Source organism: Sus scrofa, chromosome 6 (assembly GCF_054392235.1).
Source record: "Sus scrofa isolate SSC_HxYL_T2T_F1_AM1 chromosome 6, Sscrofa_HxYL_maternal_Yorkshire_Landrace_v2.0, whole genome shotgun sequence".
Taxonomy (NCBI): domain Eukaryota; kingdom Metazoa; phylum Chordata; class Mammalia; order Artiodactyla; family Suidae; genus Sus; species Sus scrofa.
Window position 1 is genome coordinate 12870145 of NC_139388.1, and position 21375 is coordinate 12891519.

General features: G+C 47.0%; 1 protein-coding gene and 1 long non-coding RNA gene across 7 annotated transcripts; one reads left to right on the forward strand and one right to left on the reverse strand.

Moving 5' to 3' along the window:
• The first annotated feature begins 8231 nt into the window (after positions 1-8231).
• Positions 8232-14061, forward strand: LOC146402203 (uncharacterized). Its single transcript, XR_014805449.1, has 2 exons — positions 8232-9796; positions 12353-14061. It is a non-coding gene; the product is annotated as an uncharacterized LOC146402203 (long non-coding RNA).
• GABARAPL2 (GABA type A receptor associated protein like 2) lies at positions 9825-20843 on the reverse strand. 6 transcript variants are annotated; one of them, XR_014805440.1, is made up of 4 exons: positions 20710-20843; positions 20315-20370; positions 15539-18942; positions 9825-15235 (listed from the first exon to the last, which is right to left on the reverse strand). XR_014805440.1 is itself a non-coding variant. In XM_003126859.6 (4 exons), the coding sequence occupies exons 1-4, from the start codon at positions 20741-20743 to the stop codon at positions 10340-10342; spliced, it is 354 nt and encodes a 117-aa protein (XP_003126907.1). In that variant the 5' UTR covers positions 20744-20843; the 3' UTR covers positions 9825-10339. The 6 variants fall into 6 exon arrangements, 1 of the variants encoding a protein (XP_003126907.1); XM_003126859.6 differs by having other exon boundaries at positions 9825-10430; positions 18770-18942; XR_014805444.1 differs by having other exon boundaries at positions 12599-13959; positions 16467-18942.
• Positions 20844-21375: the final 532 nt, after the last annotated feature.

Sequence of the window (21375 nt, forward strand, 5' to 3'; positions counted from 1 at the left end):
TGTTACTCCTTGACTGAGGAAACATGAGTATGGCTGTGATAGAGGTCTAACACCCCCTTGGGAGAGGGAGAGGCCCAGGAAGATCTCAGAGGCCTGGGTACACTTGAGCAGAGCTGACGGAGAAATATTAGGGGGCAGCAAGCGAGGAGAAACGGGTGGTGCCTATGGGGACAGCTTTGAGAGAGGGGTATTTGAAGCCAAGAATCACCATATGCAGAGGTCAGAGATGAGAGCCCTGCGTGGCTGGGCTGGTGGAGTCTGGAAGGGGTAGGAGAGTCCCTATCCCTCCTGGGGCAAGTCAGGGGGCACTTTGGAAGTCCTGGGAAAGAGAATAGTTTTATCTTGGTGGCTCAGTACTTCAGGGAGTCTTGAGGAAAGGGTTTTGAGATGGAAGGTGCATTTTAGAAAGATCGCTGTCCTCTGTAGCACGGAGGATGAACTGGTCGGAGGCCAGGATGGTGGCAAGGAAACCACAGTTGGGGGGTTACTTTAATAAGAAGAGAAATGATGAGGCTCAGACAGTAATGGTTTTAGGAGCCACTGGGAAGGGACTGCCTGAGAAATATGCAGGGGCTGGTGAGGCTGATTGACTGACTGTAGGTGGGGGATGTGGATGACGGTGTGTTGGGGATGGCGCCCAGGTTCCTGGGTGGGTGACAGGAGGGAAGGAGGTGTCACGTATCGGGAAGGGGATCTAGGAGGAGGGGTTGCACTGGGACGGGAGAGGGGCGGTGCGTATGGAGAGCGGCAGGCAGGGGACATGAACTCAGCCAGTTTGGGACTTCTGTGATACCACGGGATGGGGACCTGGAGGGAGCATTTGGAAGGACTGGTTTGGGGCTCAGGAGAGAGATGGACTACAGATAGAGTCTGGAATGATCTGTTTATAGGAAGCCTTTGAAGACTTGGGTCAGAGTAAAATGACCCAAGGAGAATGAGTACAGAATGAGAAGAAGAGGGGGCCTTGGACTGAACCCTGGAGAGTTCAGAAGTGGGTAGAGAAGAACAGGAAAGAAAGCGACCAAGAGGCCAGAGGAAAATCAGGAGAAGGCCAGTTAGGAGCTTCAAAGAGGGAGAATCTGGAGTGGAGAATATGTTAAAAGACAAGGAAGGAAAGAACCAAGAACCTTGTAGTTCTCCTCCAGCCCCCCCAGTTGGGGAACAAGGTTATTTTCGGTGACCTCAGCAGACCCAGAGTCAGGGAAGTGAAAGCCTCTCCTGGGCTCAGGGGTGAAGGAGAGTTAGAAACAGAGAGGAACCCACTCCCTCTTCTCACTGATGGAACTTAAATATAAAAGGTTATGAAATAGTTCAAACATAACAATAAAAAGAAATAAATATTTTGCAATCTTTGCTTCACAGTTTTTACTTTCTGGAGCAATGAAACATGACTAGCTGTATTTTTGTTTTGTTTTGTTTTTGTCTTTTTTTCTAGGGCCACACCCACAGCATATGGAGATTCCCAGGCTAGGGGTCTAATTGGAGCTACAGCCTCTGGCCTACGCTGGAGCCACAGCCAGGCCAGATCCGAGCTGCGTTTCCGACCTACACCACAGCTCACGGCAACACCGGATCCTTAACCCACTGAGCAAGGCCAGGGATCGAACCCACAACCTCATGGTTCCTAGTCGGATTTGTTAACTACCACCTGACGAGAACTCCATGACTAGCTGTAACTGAAACCCCACATTGACCCCTCTCTGATACTCTTCCCCTCCCTCCATTAGGTAACCACCATCCTGAATTTCATGGTTTATACTTTTATTATACAACTTGGTATCTCTGAGTAATACATACAATTGTTTTCCATGTCTTGAACTAGAGAAATGATATCATGCTGAATATACTCCTGCATCTTACTTTTTTCATTCATCAACACCATTTTGGACATTTATTTGGGTTAACATACATAGCTCTAGTGCATTCATTTTAACTACTGTTGTTTTAACTACTGGTGTTATCAGCGCAGTGTCTTGGATCGCTGCTATGGCTCAGTGGTAACAAACCTATTATCCATGAGTATGTGGGTTCAATCCCTGGCCTCACTTAGTGGGCTAAGGATCTGGCATTGCCTCGAGCTGTGGTGTAGCTTGAAGATGCAGCTCAGATCTCTCTGTGGCTGTGGTGTAGGCTGGTAGCTGCAGCTCCATTTCGACACCTAGACTAGGAACTTCCATATGCCGCAGGTGCAGCCGTAAAAAGGAAAAAAAAAAAATCTATGAGAGAAAGAGATGCATCATCTTCTGTGGGTTAAAGCTTCTGCCAGTCTAGGTTATCTTTTTTTGGTGGGGAGGGGGGCTGCACCCCGTAGCATGTGGAAATTCCCCCACCAGGAATCAAAACCAAGCCGTAGCAACAACCTCAGCGCTGTAGTGATAACACTGGATCTTTACCTCACTGCACCACAAGGGAACTCCTTAGCTGTTTTATTTAAAACATGGGTCTGTTTCTGGATTTCTGTTGTGTTCCCTGGTTTATGTGTCTATCTCTTAGCCATATGGCATAGTCTTTAATTACTTAATTACTGCTAAGACAAATCTCCCCAGCTTGTTTTTCTTAACACTCTTAGTTATTCTTAGCTTTTGCTCTTCTACGTGGATTTTACCATCAGTTGTCAGATTACATGCACACATGGGCTCGCGCACACACGCATACACACAAACCTGATTGGGATTTTTATTGAAACTGCATTAAATTGACAGATTAATCAGATGAGAATATGCATCTTTATACAATATTTATGCATCCTTGAATACAGTATGTTAGTATATCTCTCTTTTTATTTAGTTCTCTTTGGGGTTGAACCTGAGTCCTCATGGATTTTAGTCAGATTTGTTTCCACTGAGCCACGACAGGAACTCCCTTTTTTTTTTCTTTTTACAGCCACACCTGCTTCATATGGAAGTTCCTGGGCTAGGGATTGAACTGGAGCTGGAGCTGTCACACAGCCACAGCAACGATCTGCATCTGCAACCTCTGCCACAGCTTGTGGCAACACCAGATCTTTAACCCACTGAGTGAGGCAAGGGATTGAACCCACATCCTCACAGACACTATGTCAGGTTCTTAACCCACTGAGCCACAATGGGAACTCCTGGCATATCTTATACTAAGTTTATTCCTATAGATTTTGCTCCTATTGAAAATGAGATTTTTTTTTTCTCTTACACTATTCCTTAATTGGTTACAACTGGTATTTAAAACCATCATCAACGTTAACTGTTCTGGAGTTCCCATCGTGGTTCAATGGTTAACGAATCCGACTAGGAACCATGAGGTTGCAGGTTCGGTCCCTGCCCTTGCTCAGTGGGTTAAGGATTTGGCGTTGCCATGAGCTGTGGTGTAGGTCGCTGATGCGGCTCGGATCCCGCGTTGCTGTGGCTCTGACGTAGCCAGGTGGCTACAGCTCCGATTCAACCCCTAGCCTGGGAACCTCCGTATGCTGTGGGAGCGACCCTAGAAAAGATGAAAAGAGAAGGAAAAAAAAAAAAAAAAGATCCTTTAACCCTCTGAGCCAGGCCAGAGATTGAACTTGAGACCTGACACTGCAGAGACACAGCCAATCCTGTTGTGCCACAGTGGGAACTCCAAGAACTTTATTTGTTCTAATATATGCATATTCTCTCAGATTTTTCTGTGTAGCCTCTCACTGTGTATTATACAGCTTAGTCTTCCTTTCTGATTCTTAAGCCTCTCATTTACATTTCTTCTCTTACTCTATTAGTTTTATGCCAGAACAATGTTGAGTAAAAGCACTGATGGTGGACTTTAACAGCTTCACTGAAATATAATTCACCTACTATAAAGTTCACCCTTCAGACTTCTTTTTCAGTTCCTGTTTTTAATAGGAATGCCTCTAAAATTTTAACATAAGTAACCAGTTGTTGCAGTACCACTTGTTAAGTGGCTTATCATTTTCCTGATGACTTGTCATGCCGCCTCTGACATGCTTTAGACACAGATCTAGTTCTGGGTTCTGTTCCATTAATGTATTTGTCTATCCCAGTGCTAGTACCACACTGCCTCATTCACATAGCTCTGCATACTGCTGTACACATTCGCTGTAGATTTTTCATGAATTCCCTTCATCAATCTAAGGAACTCTTAACTTGCTAAAAGGTTGTTTTGGTGTTTGTTTTTGTTTTTGGCCGCACACAGCATATGGAAGATCCTGGGCCAGGGATCAAATCCGAGCTATAGCTGTGACCTATGCCACAGCTGCAGTAATGCTGGATCCTTAACCCACTGTACCACAGCAGGAACTCCCTTAATTTGCTAAGAGGCTTTTAAAAAACTATCAATAGATTTTGAGTTGTTTCATCTATGAGATGATCAGATAGTTTTTTCTGTGTGATCACGACACCCCAGATGCCTATTCTCTTGCCCTCTGTACATCCTCTGCTCCAGTTCCCTGCCTCACCCACACCATGACTGGCCTTCCCTCTGAATCGCAGAGCCTCATCAGTAAATGCCTATGTACTTAGCCCTGGCCCCAGCTATTTATTGTTCTCATCTTTAGATCAGAAGGGCTCCAGCTTGCTAGTTTATCAAAGGGGCTACGAGGGATGTGCCCCTCTGCTGGTTTCCATGGTAATGTAGGAGCCAACATGACATCCCTTCCCCCTGTAACAGGTAACTTCTCCCCTCCCCCCACCTCCAGTGCTGCCATGTCCTGCCTACGTTGTTTGCCATCCACAGCGGGGCATCATTCCAGGACTCTCTTGCTTCAGTCTGTAAGATCCCTGCCTATGAAGCCACTCATGTCTCTGTTGCTGACTCTGGACTCGTTCTTTAGTCTTGAGGCTGGGTAAGTGTAAGCACATAGGTTAGGGGTCCTTGGAGAAAGAGAAGCAGGAATGGCTTTCTTGACAGGACCAATTTTAGCCCAAGCCGTTTTGTGATCTAAGCCTGGTTGAATGCTTGCCCTTGAATGGGTCTCAGTAACCAAACTTAAGGGAGGGAATGCAGAAAGTAGGGAGGAGCAGTCAAGAAACAATAATGCAGCTTTGGTTCCTCAGGGGGTATATGTAACATACCTTTGAGTTCTGTAGGAATGATAACCTTGACCTGACTTCAGTGAACCACAACAGACTGCCCCGAGGGGACTTCTGGTATGTTTAGTAATAGGCATACTGATGAACTATATGACCCATTCTTGAGCTAAGCTCTACCTGGTCATGATTATTTTAGTATACTGCTGTATTTTATTTACTTATATTTTACTTAGGATTTTTCTATGTTGGTAAATTGAGATCAACACATAATTTTTCTCATAAAGATTGACACTGAGATTTTTATAAGTCTCAAAGGAGTTCCCTTGTGGTGCAGTGGGTTAAGGGTCCCATACTGTCACTGCAGCAGCAACTGTCATTGCTGTGGTGCAGGTTCAATCCCTGGCCCGGGAACTTCCCCACATGCCCAAAAAATAGTTACTCTTCCCTTTGCCTAATCTCTGAAAGTTTGAGAGTTAAGAATTCCTTACATAGTTTGATAAAATTCATCTGTAAAATCTTTCCAGTGTCTGTTAAGGACTAGAGTTGGGGAAGACTAGCACTTTTTTTTTTTCTTTTTAAACCTCTCATCTGCATTTTAAAGCCAAGATTAACAAATCCATTTTTATTGATATTACAAATACGGCATAGTTTTTATAGGTGATAGCAATTTTCTCCTCTGTTCCATCGATACTTTCTACTATAGCACTTCCAACATTGCTCTGTAATTGTTTATGTGTTTGTTTACCAGACTGAACTCCTGGGGTAGGGGGGTAAATGTTACCCGAAAACTGGTTGGCCTCTTGGTGGATGTTGAGCCAAAAGACACAACCACGTCAGAGATTGTGAGAAGGAAGGACTTATTACCTGGATCAAGTAAGGAGAACACCAAGGTCTTTCCCAAAGCAGTTGTTTCCTGAACAGCAAAACTGGGTAAGTTTTAAGCTAAGGGTTCATGCATATTCATGAAGGGGCTTTGTCAGATGACAGAGTTCAAGGCTTAATTGATTGAAGTCATGAAGGTCAGAAAAGGTCATTATACTTGAGCCTCCAGTAGATCTGGTGATTGAGCACTTCAGGCTAATCTTTTTTTTTTCCCCAGGCTAATCTTTACCATTGAAACAGAACTGGGAGTCTTTACAAGTGATGTTATTATCTTTGCTACTACTTCACTTGCCTGATTCAAGGACAAACATGGTGGTCAGGTTTAGATCACAAAATAGCTCAGGCCAAATAGCTTCTTATGTCAAGAAAGTCGTACCTTGGAGTTCCCATCGTGGCTTAGTGGTTAACGAATCTGACTAGGAATCATGAGGTTGCGGGTTTGATCCCTGGCCTCGCTCAGTGGGTTAAGGATCCGGCATTGCCGTGAGCTGTGGTGTAGGTTGCAGACGCGGCTCGGATCCTGCATTGCTGTGGCTCTGGCGTAGGCTGGGGGCTACAGCTCCGATTCAACCCCTAGCCTGGGAACCTCCATATGCCGTGGGAGCAGCCTAAGAAATAGTTTAAAAAAAAAAAAAAAAAAAAGACCAAAAAAAGAAAGTCATGCCTTTTTCTCTTTGTCTGGGGACCCCCTACCCCATCTTCTTAGAGGAAGAAGGGGGGTATTCAGTGGAGGTCAGAGTTCTCTGAAGGACTTTTGACATTGCTCTCAGATGTGCTCTTACTCCACTCCACTTGCTAAGCTGGCGGGGCCATCTTCGCCTTATATAGAAGAAATCTGCCTGAGGATGAAGTCAACACAGGAAAATAAAACCAAGAGATAGGCAGAGTTTTGATGTTATCATTTGATCTCTGGTTTGAGCCTGTGCCTGAAGCCAGTGAACTACCCCTTTATAAGAGTTGAAGTAATTGCTTTTTTAAAGCTTAAGCCAATTTGAGTTGGGTATATGTCACTGCAAACAAGATTCCTTATAATACAGTGTTCCTTTGCTTTACTTTGCTCAGTGAGAGGGTAGTTTCTTCCTGCCTCTACTGTGTTACTGAAACCAAACCACCTCTGACTCAAACCCAACCTAAACCCAGAGTAGGACTTGAACCCACTGTTTTTTCATTCGAATCACTCACCTGGTGTCTGGACTAACTGAGGTTCCAGTTCTTTGTGTCTCAGCAAGAAAAAAAAAGTGACAGGCAAGAAATAGATTCAGATAGGACACTAGTGAGGGATGCAAGCAGCAGGCTCTGCTCTGAGGATTAGGTAGCCTACGCTTTTATAATCCAAAGAAAGTGGGGAGTAGGAAGAGACCGCCTTCTTCCTCATTCTTCAAGTAAACGTCAGGCTCACATCATCAGCTCCTCCTTCCTATCAGGTAAGAGAGTGTTTGACCCTATGAGGTCAAACCGGGACTGCCTTGGTGCTTATTCAAATCAGCAGAAGGGTGGAAACATATGCTAAAATGTTTTATCATCTCAGGTTTCCATATAATGAGGCTGTGCTACTTTGGAATGTCATCTTTCCCTTAAATGCCTGTCCTTGGCCCTAAGGATCATTATCTTGCTGAACTTGAATGCTAGGCCCCATTTTATCTTTCACATAATGACTGAGGCATATCTCAGGTTTTATAGTTCAGCAAGCCTGCTTCATTCCAAGACATTCGGATGGCTTTCTTGAGTGATCATTAGCTTACAGGGCTCTCCCAAAGTTCCCTAGGTGTCTCTCTCTCGGGCCCCTACTGGAGCTTCTACAACTCCCTGTGTAACTACTTCCTCCATCCCTATCATTACTACCAGCAACAAGTCCAGACTTGGAGTTCCCGTCGTGGCCCAGTGGTTAATGAATCTGACTAGGAACCATGAAGTTTCAGGTTCGATCCCTGGCCTTGCTCAGTGGCTCTGGTGTAAGCTGGTGGCTACAGCTCCAATTCAACCCCTAGCCTGGGAACCTCCATATGCTGCGGGAGCGGCCCTAAAAAAGGCAAAAAGACAAAAAAAAAAAAAAAAGTCCAGACTTGATTGGATCATGTTTGGAAAAGACCAACGAGATGCTTATGATAAGAATGTTTCTTCTGGAGTGCCCTTTGTGGCTCAGCAGTTAGCAAACTTGACTAGGATCCTTGAGGACACTGTTTTGATCCCTGGCGTTACCGTGAGCTGTGGTGAGGCCCCCAGCTGTAGCTCTGATTCAACCCCTAGCCTGGGAATCTCCATATGCCACGGGTGTGGCCCTAAAAAAAGTATCTTCTGATCCCAACTGGGAAACTGACATCAATATGGAGCTTTGAAGGGTTGCTTACATAATTTGGTAAAGGTGAAGTTAAAGATCTTCTATTCCTTCCCCAGTAGAACATTTGCCATTTTAACTACATGTTTTTAGATCACTAGGTTGGTGATACCTGGTTTCTTAATTCTGATGATCTGTGTAGGGCTCTAACCTCCAACACAGTCTGTCTGATGAAGATTCAAGGAAGTAAATAAGCATTTCCTCTTAGATGCTTGCGTCCTGGCTTGCCTACACATCTATTTAATTTGTGAGAAATCATGACACATAGTTCCTTTTGTGGCTCAGCAGTAATGAACCCAACCAGTTCCCATGAGGATACGGGTTGGATCCCTGGTCTTGCTCAGTGGGTTAAGCATCCGGCATTGTCGTGAGCTGTGGTCCCAGACGTGGCTCGCGTCCTGTGTTGCTGTGGCATAGGCAGGCCGCTGCAGCTCCAAGTTGACTTCTAGCCTGGGAACTTCCATATGCCACTGGTGTGACCCTAGAAAGTAAAAAATAAAAATAGCAAAATCATGAAACATGGTCCGGAAAAATCTAAATCTTCATCTGTAGAAAGACTGAAGAGAGCCACATGAGTGCAGGTACATGTTAAAGGCTCTATGTCTATGGTTGTCATTCCCGCATGGAATATAATAGTTAAAGATTGAAAACCACCCAAATGCCATTAATAGGGCACTAGTTAAGTAATGATGATACACCCACACAATGCAATACTATTTCCTATAAAAATAAATGAAAAGGCTTTCTATGAACTGATATGGAAAGATCTCCAGGATATGTAAATGAAAAAAAGCAGCGGACATGGCATATAAAATGTGTCGTCTTTGCAAGAAAAACAAGAAACCAATTAGGACCTATTGGCCACACCTGTAGCATATGGAAATTCCTGGGCCAGGGATCAAATCCAAGCTGCAACTACACCGAAGCTGTGGCAATGCTGGATCCTTAACCCATTGTGCCAGGCTGAGGACTGAACCCACACCACCAGAAAGACAATGCCAGATATTTACCCACTGTGCCACAGAAGGGAATCCCCATAATTTTTTGTCTTTTTGTCATTTTAGGGCCGCACCCACGGCATAGGGGGTTGAGTTGGAGCTCCAGCCGCTGTCCTATGCCACAGCCACAGCAACAAGGGATCCGAACCAAGTCTGCAATGTACACCACAGCTCACGGCAACGCCAGATCCTTAACCCACTGAGCAAGGCCAGAGATTGAACCCACAACCTCCTGGTTCCTAGTCAGATTCATTAATCACTGAGCCACGGCGGGAACTCCCATATGTTCATTTTTAATTGAACTTCCAAAAATAAGTTCTGAAAAGAAACAAAAGTAAAAGTAGTTTCCCATAAGGTGGAGGATTGCATAGTCAGAAAACAGTAGTGGGAGAAGGACTTCTCACGTATACCTTTTTATTGAGACCTGATAGCTGAACCATGTGAATATATTAAACACTTTAAAAAAAAAAACCCTTCTCATGACACAGGCCACTGCTTCCTGCGCTCGGCTGTGCTGCCGTCGGCCCCACAGACCATCCTCCTGGCCTGGCAGACATAGGAGCTGCTTCCTTGACTCGTCCAAAGAGGTGAATAAAGGACTTGGTCGCACTGCAATGCCTTTATAAGTTTTATTGTTAATTATTTACCTTAATAGTTTCAGAAAGAGGAACAGATTAGCTCAGTCCAACATGATTGGAGGTTGGCAAAATCTAGTGAAGCAAGTGTTCGGATTGCTAAGGATTTAATTTGAATGCTTTTAATACTTAGCCATCTAACACTTCAAACATAATCCAGAATAAATGCATCATCTCCCTCCCTTTCACTTCAGTTCCCCACCTACCTCACTTCAATATGGGAAAATTTTCATTAAATTAAGATTCCCAGAGAAACAAGTTCCCTGGAGAGTATAGCCATGAGGACAGTGCACAAAAAGAAAAACTCAAAATAAAACTCTGTATGATAATTTACTAGTCTAAAGAAACAAAACCTTCCAATATATTAAGAAATAAATCCAGTTACAAATGCACTAACAGGTCTATGTGAAGAGATTCTGGTAAAGTAACGGAAAAACGGCCAGCTATTTACAAGATACACAAGCAGGAATGGTGCACCTAGCCCAGCACTGGCCCTCAGAAGCCAAACGTGTTCTCTCCACTGTAGGCCACATACAAGAATCCATCTTCATCTTTTTCCTTCTCGTAAAGCTGTCCCATAGTGAGGCTTGAAAGAGAAAAACAAAAAACAATGACAATTAGGTTTTTTTGCTTTTTTCTTTTTCAGCCACCCTGTGGCATGTGGAGGTTCCCAGGCCAGGAATGGAATCCAAGCTGGAGCTGTGACCTACCACAGCTGCAGCAACGCCGGATCCTTAACCCACTGTGTTGGGCCAGGGTTTGAACAGGAGCCTCTACAGAGACAAGCCACAGTGGGAACTCATTGAGAATTCGGTTTGATTACATAGTCCAGGTGTTGGGAAAAAGGTGGCCTGGGGATAAGGAACTTCACTACTTAAACTAGCTCCCCTCCATCACACCTTTGGTGGTAGATGATAAAAGTAATTAGGCCCCTGGGCATCAGTAGATAAGACTAGAATCAACTCTGCATCCTTCTGTCCCCAGGCAAGGCCATCTGACTCACCCTCACACCAAGTAAATCTTCAGAAGCCAGCTCTAGCTCCTAGGGTAGATGGGGCTGGCTAGTACTATCTCAAGGCTATTTGAAGATTTCTAATTCATACATAACAGGAGAGAGAACAAGTGGGTGTGTTCCTGTGGGAGCCCCCCTGCCAGAAACTCTGTGCCCCCAGAGCTGCATCAGCATCATCAGGGGGAAGTTACTTTCCTCACACATAATGCAAAAAGCTCTGAATGTATCTGAGGTCCAAAAAGGCCCTGCCCAGCCTTCCTAAGAACACTCCAGAAATAGCTATTGCTCAAACTAAATGTGTGGGTGGGAGAGGTGGCCTTCCCTTATCTGTAAAACAGGAGACCTAATCTAGTTCTCTGCCAGGAAACTGAACTGTCCTGGCTCCAGGGTAAGATCAGTAACACCCGGAGCCTTGGGCAAGCCCCACCTGACTGCACTGTTAGAAAAGAGCAGGAGGCACAAATCTGTGCTGAGCGTCAGCGAGAGCATGCGTCGTTGGGTCAGCCTGAGCCAGCAATGACACAGTGGTCTGAGAGCCAACTTGAGATATCAGAGGTCACTAGCCCAGACAGGTCACAACAGATGTTTAAATGCGGGGACTCAGTAAGACAAGGGCCAGCAGGGGGTCGGAGGGGTCAGAGGCCACAAGCTGGTGAAGCAAGGACTGCGCCACATGGGTGCTTTGCTGCTCGTGGGCTGTGTGGGACCTCTGTGTGAACAGCAATACAGACCCCGCTGATCAAGGGGGAAGGTTTTTCCTTTCCTACTGTTCCTGCCCATTTTCAAGCTTAGCCTGTTGGCTGTGTGGGTAGATGAGAATTAGTAACAGTGTGGGAGAGGATGAGTATGAATACAAAATGGCCTGTCACTGGCACCTTGTACAATAAAACCATGCTTCCTGCGAGGTTCTCTTAACCTGGGATTTGTAAAGTAAGAACTCCCTGAAATAGTGCTGTGCACTAGAAATTTCTGGTAAGATAGAAATATCCTGTATTTCTCCTGTCCGGTGCAGTAGCTACCAACTATGTGCAGCACCTGAAATGTGGCTCATCTAAAATGCAATGTGCGGAGGTTCCCGTCGTGGCTCAGAGGAAATGAATCTGACTAGGAACCATGAGGTTGCTAGTTCGATCCTTGGCCTTGCTCAGTGGGTTGAGGATCCAGGGTTGCCGTGAGCTGTGGTGTAGGTCGCAGACAAGGCTCAGATCTCGCCTTGCTGCAGCTGTGGTGTAGGCCGGCAGCAACAGCTTGGATTAGACCCCTAGCCTGGGAACCTCCGTATGCTGTGGGTGCAGCCCTAAAAAGACAAAAGACAAATAAATAAATAAAATGTGCTCTAAGTGTAAACGCAAGATTTCAAAAACTTAGTATGAAAAAAATGTAAACTATCTCACTTTTGATTACATGTTGAAATGATGACATTTTGGATATATGAGATAAAATAGACTATTAAAATTCATTTCATCTATTTTTCTTCGCTTTCCTGTGGCTACCAGCAAACTCTTAACTGTTCTGCTCTCGAACATGTGAGGACCCCTGCCCTCAAGAACAACTGGAGGGGTAAGTCTCAGCATGAACTGCACATCAGAAACAATGGGGAGCTTGAGAAACATCTCCATGCCCAAACCTCACTGCAGACCAGTTAAACTCTCTGGAGTTGGGACCCAGACATGAGTATGTTTTAAAGTGCCCAAGATGATTCCATGTGCAGCCAACTTAAAAAATAATCCCTTTCCCTATCCTTTTTTTTTTTTTTTTGAGATGCTCATCTTTAAGAGCATGTGATTAGGAAGCAGAATGACTGACAAGGCAGGAAGTGGGGTGAGGAGCCAGCAGTGAGCAAGGGCTTGAACAAGCAACTGAGTCAAGAAGACTCACCCTGGTGGCTGGAAATGCCCTGGTAGAGACTGCAATTCACAGGCAGTCACAGATGGTGCCTATGTCAACTTTGGTTGCATCTGCCAGGCTAAGTCATGCTCTTCTGCTAGCAGGTTAGAAGCCCACAGGCAGTGACTCTAAATCCTGCGGCTGAGCGAGAAATACTTGAGGAGCTTTACAAATCCCAGATTCTGTGAATGTTGTCCACAGTGAACCGTGACCGTGGAACCACTACTGTCTAAGGCAGCCTCTGAGACTCTGATGGAGCTGGGGGGACGGAGGCCTATCATCATGGGGCTTTCTATCTTTAGAGTCTATTGTCTTTTAAGTAAAATCTGAGTTTGTAAATTTAACAGTGCCCTAGCACCTAGAGAGGCCAATCGTGAAGGTTCTACTTACAACAGTAAACAGTTCTGTGCCAAGCACTGTTAAGTGCACTACATATATTAATTCTTGATCCTCACAACAGTCTTAGGAGGCAAGTACAATCATAATGTATAGATAATATTAGTGAGGCACAGAGAAGTTAAATAATTTGCCCAGGTCACAAAGCTAGGAGACATGCTTACCTCCAAGTAAATACACAGCTAGAGAGATCCGTTCTAGTGACCTAACGTCGGCATCCTCGTGCCTTCTGCGGAGCTCCCTTACGACAGCGCCTCTCACACATACAAACATGCCGAGGGAATCACCTGACATCTGGTTAAAGTGCCTGTTTAGATTCAGCCGGTCAGGGTCAGGCCTGAGAGTCTCCATCTCTAACAAGTTCCCAGGTGAGGGCACTGCTGCCAGCCTCTATCACAGTGAGCAGCAGGCCTCAGCGCTCGCTCCTTCAGATCCTGTAATTTGACAACTAGATGGCCGTGCCTAACGACTTGAAGAGTCCTCTCACCGCTCTCCTTTTCTCTGCCACGCAGCGTCGTGTGGAAACGAGTTGGCAGTAGCACTGTGTCCTTATGCTCTTGGGCAGGAGCTTGAAAACTGACAATGCTCAACACCGGGAGCTAAATGCCCCATCAGCAGCCCGTGACTGGAAGCCTGATCCCGAGGCTTCTCTAGCTGCCCTCTGTACAGTATGATTCCAAAACAGCACTTGTGGGATCAGGCCACACACACTCAGAGTCTGAATCATAGCCTGGCATCAAAACAGAGCTGGGCTACAAATATAGTTTTAAAATAAACCCCATTAGGAGTTACCGTTGTGGCACAGCAGAAACAAATCCAACTAGTAACCATGAAGACAAGGGTTTGATACAGATGTGATAAATTCATTTGAGTAATTAAAAAATGAAATAAAATAAAATAAAACTGAAAAAAAAAAAAAAAAGACAAGGGTTTGATCCCTGGCCTCACTCAGTGGGTTGGGGATCTGGTGGCATCGCGAGCTGTGGTGTAGGTCGCAGACGCAGCTCGGATCCCAAGTTCCTGTGACTGTGGCATAGGTGGGCAGCTGTGGCTCCAATTCAACCCCTAGCCTGGGAATGGGAACTCCCATATGCTGCAGATGCAGCCTTAAAAAGAGAAAAGAAAAAAAAAAGTCTCATTAAAAGAATAACCAAGTGCAAGGGCAGGGATGCAAAACATGTAAACATGTCCGTTTTCAGCAAGCAGCATGCAACAGAAGGCCTGCGTGTCCCTTGAGGACATGTTCCATAAATCCTCGGAAAAGACAGGCTCCCCTCTCAGAATTCACAGAGACCTAGCAACACGGCATCAGGCAGGCCACAGCTGGCATGCCAGAGGATCTGAACGCACAGGGGGAACTCTACACATCCATCAGGCTAAGCTGGATCCCCCAACAACTCACAAACAGTACTGCAACCCCAAGGCTTCCCGTCGAAGTTACTGGCTGCTCCAGACACCAAAGCTGGCCCCTAGTCCCCGACACTAATGCTGCCACTGTGGCATCAAGTATTACACGCATTTATGCAAGAAGGATGCTGCTGAGTCCCAGGGACTGCCACCTCCAAGCTGAGTCTGATAAGGAAAGAAATGGGAAAAGCCAATGGCAGATTGAAAACATGGAGCCAAGCTGAGGTGTGGTGGGGCTCTGAGGCACTGAGTGAAAGGAACCTAAACTGCCCCCTAAAACTCTGTCCTCCCCCCATTCAAGATCAAACAGTTCCACACAAACTCACCAATAATGGAGGCACTTTTCAGAAGGATCCACAACCAGAAATGGCCATACTGCTGACAGCAAACTTTAAGCTATTCAACAGCCTATGAATTGGGGGAGGCTGACCTAGAACTGTATGGATGCCCAATCCTTGCCCAGCCTCCCCTGGGCCCCGGCCAAGGTCAGGTCATGGAGGCTGTGGGATCCAGCCTGACTCATGAGCACACCTGGCCACCCATCTGCTCTGGCACCCACGTGCTTCCACTGGACCTGGATTTATTTCTTTTCCAGCAGGGAGAGGGTGGGTGCCATGAGGTGGGAGGACAGTTACCACTGGCGTGGATCCTACAAAAGTGCTAGCCTCAAACTGAAAGTTAACATGGCCCTGGAGTTCCCATTGTGGCGCAGTGGTTAACGAATCCGACTAGGAACCATGAGGTTGCGGGTTCGGTCCCTGCCCTTGCTCAGTGGGTTAACGATCCGGCGTTGCCGTGAGCTGTGGTGTAGGTTGCAGACGCGGCTCGGATCCCGCGTTGCTGTGGCTCTGGCGTAGGCCGGTGGCTACAGCTCCGATTAGACCCCTAGCCTGGGAATCTCCATATGCCGCGGGATCGGCCCAAGAAATAGCAACAACAACAACAACAACAGACAAAAGACAAAAGACAAAAAAAAAAAAAAAAAACATGGCCCTAAAGGCTCTCCAAGATTCTAAAATAGAAAAATTAACAATTGCTCATTCCTTTTATCAGATTTTTCTCTGATATAAAGTCTATTCCTCTGCTGAAATAAACCCTGTTCTTGAGGAGCTATTCACCCAGAAATGATCAAAAGTGCTTAATGTAAGCACATTTCTAAAAAAAGTTTGAAAGGACTGTAAGACACCACAACTTCTTTTACTTGGTATCTCTTTAAGAGCGGGGAACAACTAAATCTTAAACAGCACAGATTTCCCAATGTAACATTCCCACATTATAACATCTTAGATATATTTTATTTAACAACATACTCTTGTTTCTATTTTAAACAGGGGATTAACAGGACTCCTGTCTGTGGTCTAAACAAAGACCAAAAGGCAGGCACCACTGCCAGGTCTGGGTTCCCCTCTAACGCCGTGACTGGGAAGATTGAACACTCATGTTCTTTCTCAAGTCCTGTCTGCACCAATGCATAGTCTTCCTTTTGTTTTTGGCCTGATTCTGGATGCAGATACCTAGGCAGAGAATTCAACTTTCAATGCCAAACAGGAAAAGGCAGTACTTAAAGAAACAGAATTCAAAATGTAGGAAGTAAAACTCTCAGGGACTTGCTTCTGTCTCTATTCTAGAATCAGTGTTTAATACTAACTACTCTTTTTTGTTTGTTTTCTGTCTTTTTAGGGTCATACCCACGGCATATGGAGGTTCCCAAGCTAGGGGTGGGAATTGGAGCTACAGCTGCCAGCCTACACCACAGCCACAGCAATACCAGATCCGAGCTGCATCTGTGACCTACACCACAGCTCACAGCAATGCCAGATCCTTAACCCACTAAGTGAGGCCAGGGATCAAACCTGTGTCCTCATGGATACTAGTCAGATTCGTTTCCTCTGAGCCATGATGGGAACTCCTAATCCTAACTACTCTTAGTCAAAACAAAAACAAAAACAAAACTACTCAAGCAAGAACCGCATTATTTTATACTATGGTCGCACATTCTCCCAAAGTTCTGCTCCAAGGCAGTAATGACTGAAGTTAATTTCACTCAGCCTCACACATAAGCAATCCTTGTGCAGATCTGTCTGTCGTGGGATGGAGGAGGGCTCATCCTTTCTCAGCTCTGATTTCCCCAGCCACTCTTGAAAGGCTGCAAGCACTGGCTGAAGGTTAAGGGAAGCCCATGCTTCCCTAAGGAGGCTGCAAAGTGCTAAGGAAGAGGCTGCTACGCTGTGCTGCCTTGGGGAGAAAATGGCGAAGCTGAGTCAAACACCCATTTAGGAAGGAGACTGGCAATTCTGTGTATGCAGCCGTCAGGTGATCAGCAGGTGCCTAAAGCCCAATGATGTCACATGCCTCTTTTGTTTATAAACAAATTTGTTTTTAAGAATTAAACCCCCAAACAAAGAACTGCTGCCTTAAATGCAAGGCAGGAAGTCATTAACTGGGGCCAAAAGTGCTGAAGGGCCTGGGCAGAGAGCCCAGTTAGTGAGTGACTTGCACTGGCAAATCTGTTTTAGGGAGGATTCTGATCAGGTTGGAGAGGCAACCGTAACTTTAAAGAGAAAATGGCCCTGAAGCAGTCTTTGCTGCCCTGAGAATCACTTTTTATTTCCAGTTCTATTTACATCTCAGGCATAATGGGGGAGAGGGCATTAGTTAAAAGCTGCAGCCATTTTAATTGCTAGGTTAACACAATCTCCATGTCTCTGAAAGCCTGCTTCGTTTCCTTCAAGACGTACTTGAGGATCAGAATCAAGGAAAATAAAACTCAATACCATAGGTCCTAGTCACCCATTTCCTCCCACTAGAAGCCGCCTCCAAGAAGGAGAACACACAGGGCTACCAAAGATCTGCAGAGGACGCACGTGCTGTGAATGAAGATTTACCTCTGCCACCTCCACGAGAGATGGGGAGAGTACCCACAGATGCCCAGGGCTTCACCAGCCTCCCCTGGTGATGAGTGCACCCAGAGGCCTGGCAAGGAAGGCCAGGAGAGCCCAACGGGGTGACAAGATCACCCTGGCAACACTGCAGCTTCCTGAGCTAGAGCTGTAAGCAGACCAATGGCACCCATTAGGCAGGGCCTGGCCCGTCTCCTCAGGCAGAACCTTGGCCTAAGGGAAGACCCTTCTACTCTCCCCTAACCTCTGTCAAACACCAGGAAGTGGAGGCGGTAGAGACTGGGAAAGAGAAAATCAGACCAAAAAGTAGACAGAGTTTCCTACCTTTCACAGAAAAAGGACTAGAGTTTGACTTGGGCCTTTTCTGGAGCTTTCAAGGATTTTCAAAAGAAACCTATTTCGGCCTCATTGAGCTAGTTCCCAGAGCTTCCTAAAGCCTTAGCTTTATAAGTACTACTTTTCAGGGGTAACAAATGAAACTTAGTTTGGGTCACCAAGACGAGATGCAGCCACAAAGTCACTCTGGCAGGAGAGGGGCCAACATCTGGCTCGGGGCCTAGAAGCACTCAAAACAGTAACAGGAAAGGACTGACCAGGGATACAGACTATGCCGAAAATTTTTCCTCTTGCCACAGTGGACTAAAGCTGGGCTGTCAACTACCTACAAGAAGGGAATTGTAAAGGCTCTGCCTAGATTCAGGCCCCAGGTTATCCCAAAGATTGCTTCCAGGCAGCACCACAGCAAGAGCAAAGGGGGGGGGATTCCTCTTACAGTCAGAGTAAGTGGTACCAAGGGAGGTGAAAGGCTGTAAAGAGACCTCAGAGCCCTGTGCTGGCCGGCAGCCATTTCCATGTACTTGAGGATCAGGCCGCTGCTCTCAGTGCACTCTCACCACGGCCAGAGCTGAGCCTGGAGAGCGAGCAAGCAGGCAGGGTGGTTGACTGAAACTGAGCCTCAGCAGGGCCCACAAGCTCCTGGGGAAGAACTTATTTCATGGATCATTTGGAGAAAACCTCATTTCAGGCTTCAGTTCTAAAAATGGCTAAAGCCAAAATAAGTCCTAACTGTTTTAAAGGATTCTTGGGCGCCTGAGGCTGAATCTCATCTTTTGTTTGTTTGTTTGTTTGTTTGAAGTCCAGGCCTTATTCTATTGTCTTAACCCAAAGTATACACCCATCTATTGCAACTCTTCCTTGAACTCCTGAGGTCAGGGAACACAAAACCCTTATTTCCAGTCAAGACCCTTAAGAGCTTTCAGTCCTCCAAAGTTTTGAGTTCTGCAAGCAACCAAGCAGATGGCCAACACAGTAAACACCTCTCACCTGGACTGTGGGACTGTCTTATCCACAAACAGGAAGATTGCCTTTTCAGAAGGAAGCTGGATCCTTTTCCTGATAATCCACATGAACTGAGCCACAGTGATGTCAGATGGAACCAGGTATTTCCGTTTGTCAATGTCAACAATCTGAGAGCCTGAGACTTTTTCCACGATCACCTGCAAAAGCAGAGAAAGGTCGGGACTGGATTTCTAGAGTGAGGCTCTGGCCCAGCATTACTGGAGAGCTGATGAACAATGTGTGGTCAGGGAGGTGGGTGGGAAACTGTGAAACATGAGAAAATACGTTCGACTTAAAAAAACCACACACTTAAGAATTGATATAAATGTGTTACGGGGAAAGGTAAGTGCTTTTCTGTGGTCAATTACTTTCTTTCTCATCCCTGATCTCAGCATGCATGAAATAAACACAGCCCTCACAAAAAAGCTTTGCAACATCTTGTCTGGGCAGACTGGAGACTATCTGGTGAGAGCTTCCTCTACAGCCTGTTACTTCAGGACCCCAAAGTGGACCCACACTACAGGGGAATAAGATCCCAAGGAACACTGGAAATGAGAATGGACAGACTAATGGGATGGACTGGCAATCCCAACCAGCCAAGAACCAAGCTCTTCATTTGGCCTGTTGCTTCTCTCTGAACTACGTTTCAAATTTACCCCTCTTGCTCTCTCCCCAGAGGAACTGTTTACAAGCCATGAGCTACAATAACAGACCCGGATGTCCTTTAAAAACCAATCAGGGAGTTCCCATCGTGGCACAGTGGAAACAACCCGACTAGGAACAACGAGGTTTCAGGTTCGATCCCTGGCCTTGCTCAGCAGGTCAAGGATCCAGCGTTGCCATGAGTTGTGGTGTAGGTCACAGTCACGGCTCAGATCTGGAGTTGCTGTGACTGTGGTGCAGGCCAGCAGCAACAGCTCTGATTGGACCCCTAGCCTGGGAACCTCCATATGCCATGGGTGCAGCACTAAAAAGACAAAAAACAAAAAGGACTAAAGAAACTATGTGCCCTAACACAGAAGAAATATAGGATACGTTTTATTGATTACAAGGAAGGCACTGGACGGGGCTCCTCAGATTTTTTTGGTCAGGAAAGGATGACAGAGTCAGGGTGAGAAAAGGGAAAAAGTCAGGTAAAGCCGGAGGCTCAAAGTTAAAGATGAATGTCCTAAGGCTAAAGTATCCCTTCCAAAACCAAAGTGAAAGACTCCCTCCACCACTATTCCCCAAAGTGGCTGTGACCTGTTGCCCTGTCCTAGAACATCGTTTCTTACATAATTGGCGAGGGAGCCCTGAGGCTGCAGACAGCTCGCTGGCCTAGTTCCGGAGATTCAGCACTGAGGCATCCTGAACAGCACCAACTCAAGCCCCTCAAGCCGCCGCCCGAGGGTCCCTAAGCCGTCAGGCCCCGTCAACTACTCTAACCGGACTGGAATCTAAACTTATCAACTGTTGAATGGCCAGGGACCCTATCATGGGTCCAAGACGGCAGGGGTGACAGCGAGGTGAGGGGGCGGGGAGTTCACTCACCGGAACCCGGTCGGGATATTTCGCTCGGATCTTCGCAGATTCCACGCATCTGTGTTCTATGAGAAAAACACACCCGGCTGACGGTCGCGCCGGCCCACCGGCCTCCCGGGTCCCTCGCCCCTCCTCCACCCCACCCCACCCCCGTGACCTGTGCACGCCCCCGGCCCTCGTTCGGGTGTCCCAGCGACCTCGGTCCTCGGTCCCCTGGCTCTGGCGGGGCCCGCGGAGGGCGGCGAGGAATCCGTAGGCAGCCGCCCGGGGTGCTGGGGCCTCGGCGACCAGAGCTCAGAGGGCGGCATCCGCCCCACCCGGCCCAGCCTAGGGCGGCCCGAGTGGGGGAGGGGGCCCACCCGCCGCCCCAGTCTCCACGGGCAGGCCAAACGCCGAGCGCTTACCCAGCGAGTGGTCCTCCTTGAACATCCACTTCATGGCGACAGCGGGGAAAGGACGCAGCCGGCTCTCGGAGCCGCGGAGCTCAGCGCACCAACCACAACAACAACGACGGCGGCGGCGGCGGCGGTGACTACACGGCAGGCGGGACTTCCGGCCGCTGGAGCCTAGCAACCGGCCGGGGGCGGGGCTTCCGGCGCCGCTTCTCAGGGCGTCGGGCCAGGAGGCGTGGGGCGGGGGCAAGGAAGGAGTGGGTACCGCGAGGGGCCGCGGGAGGAGTTGGCGTGGTGACGTTGACGATTGGGGTGTCTGTAAGGGAAGTTGATGACTGGGAAGGGCATATTCAGGAATTGGTAACAGGAGCGGGGTTTCGGTGGACGTTGGTAACGGGAAGGGATGTGTGGAGGTCTGGCTGATACGACAGGGCTCTTGGGAGTGTTAGAGAAGTCCGACCGGGGCGTTGGTGACAAGAGGGGATTTTAGAATATCAATGACTGAAGAGGGGTCTTTGGTGGCTGCTGATGGCAGGGGGTCTGTTTAGGGCATTGACAGTCTGAGGGGTATTGTGTAGAGTGGTAACGGGTTGGGCTAAATTGAGAGGTTTTTTGTTTATTTTTTTGGCCACGCCCACGGCATGCGGAAGTTCCCAGCCAAGGCCAGGGATCCCACCT

What these genes read in the sequence shown, in the direction of transcription:
- GABARAPL2 (XM_003126859.6), bottom strand. Translation starts at nt 20,743, where the DNA reads ATGAAGTGGATGTTCAAGGAGGACCACTCGCTGG. An exon ending in AATATCCCGACCGGGTTCCG is followed by an intron (nt 18,943 to 20,314) that starts GTGAGTGAACTC and finishes CTGCTTTTGCAG; the next exon opens with GTGATCGTGGAAAAAGTCTC. An exon ending in AAGACAGTCCCACAGTCCAG is followed by an intron (nt 10,431 to 18,769) that starts GTGAGAGGTGTT and finishes TTCTCTTTCAAG; the next exon opens with CCTCACTATGGGACAGCTTT.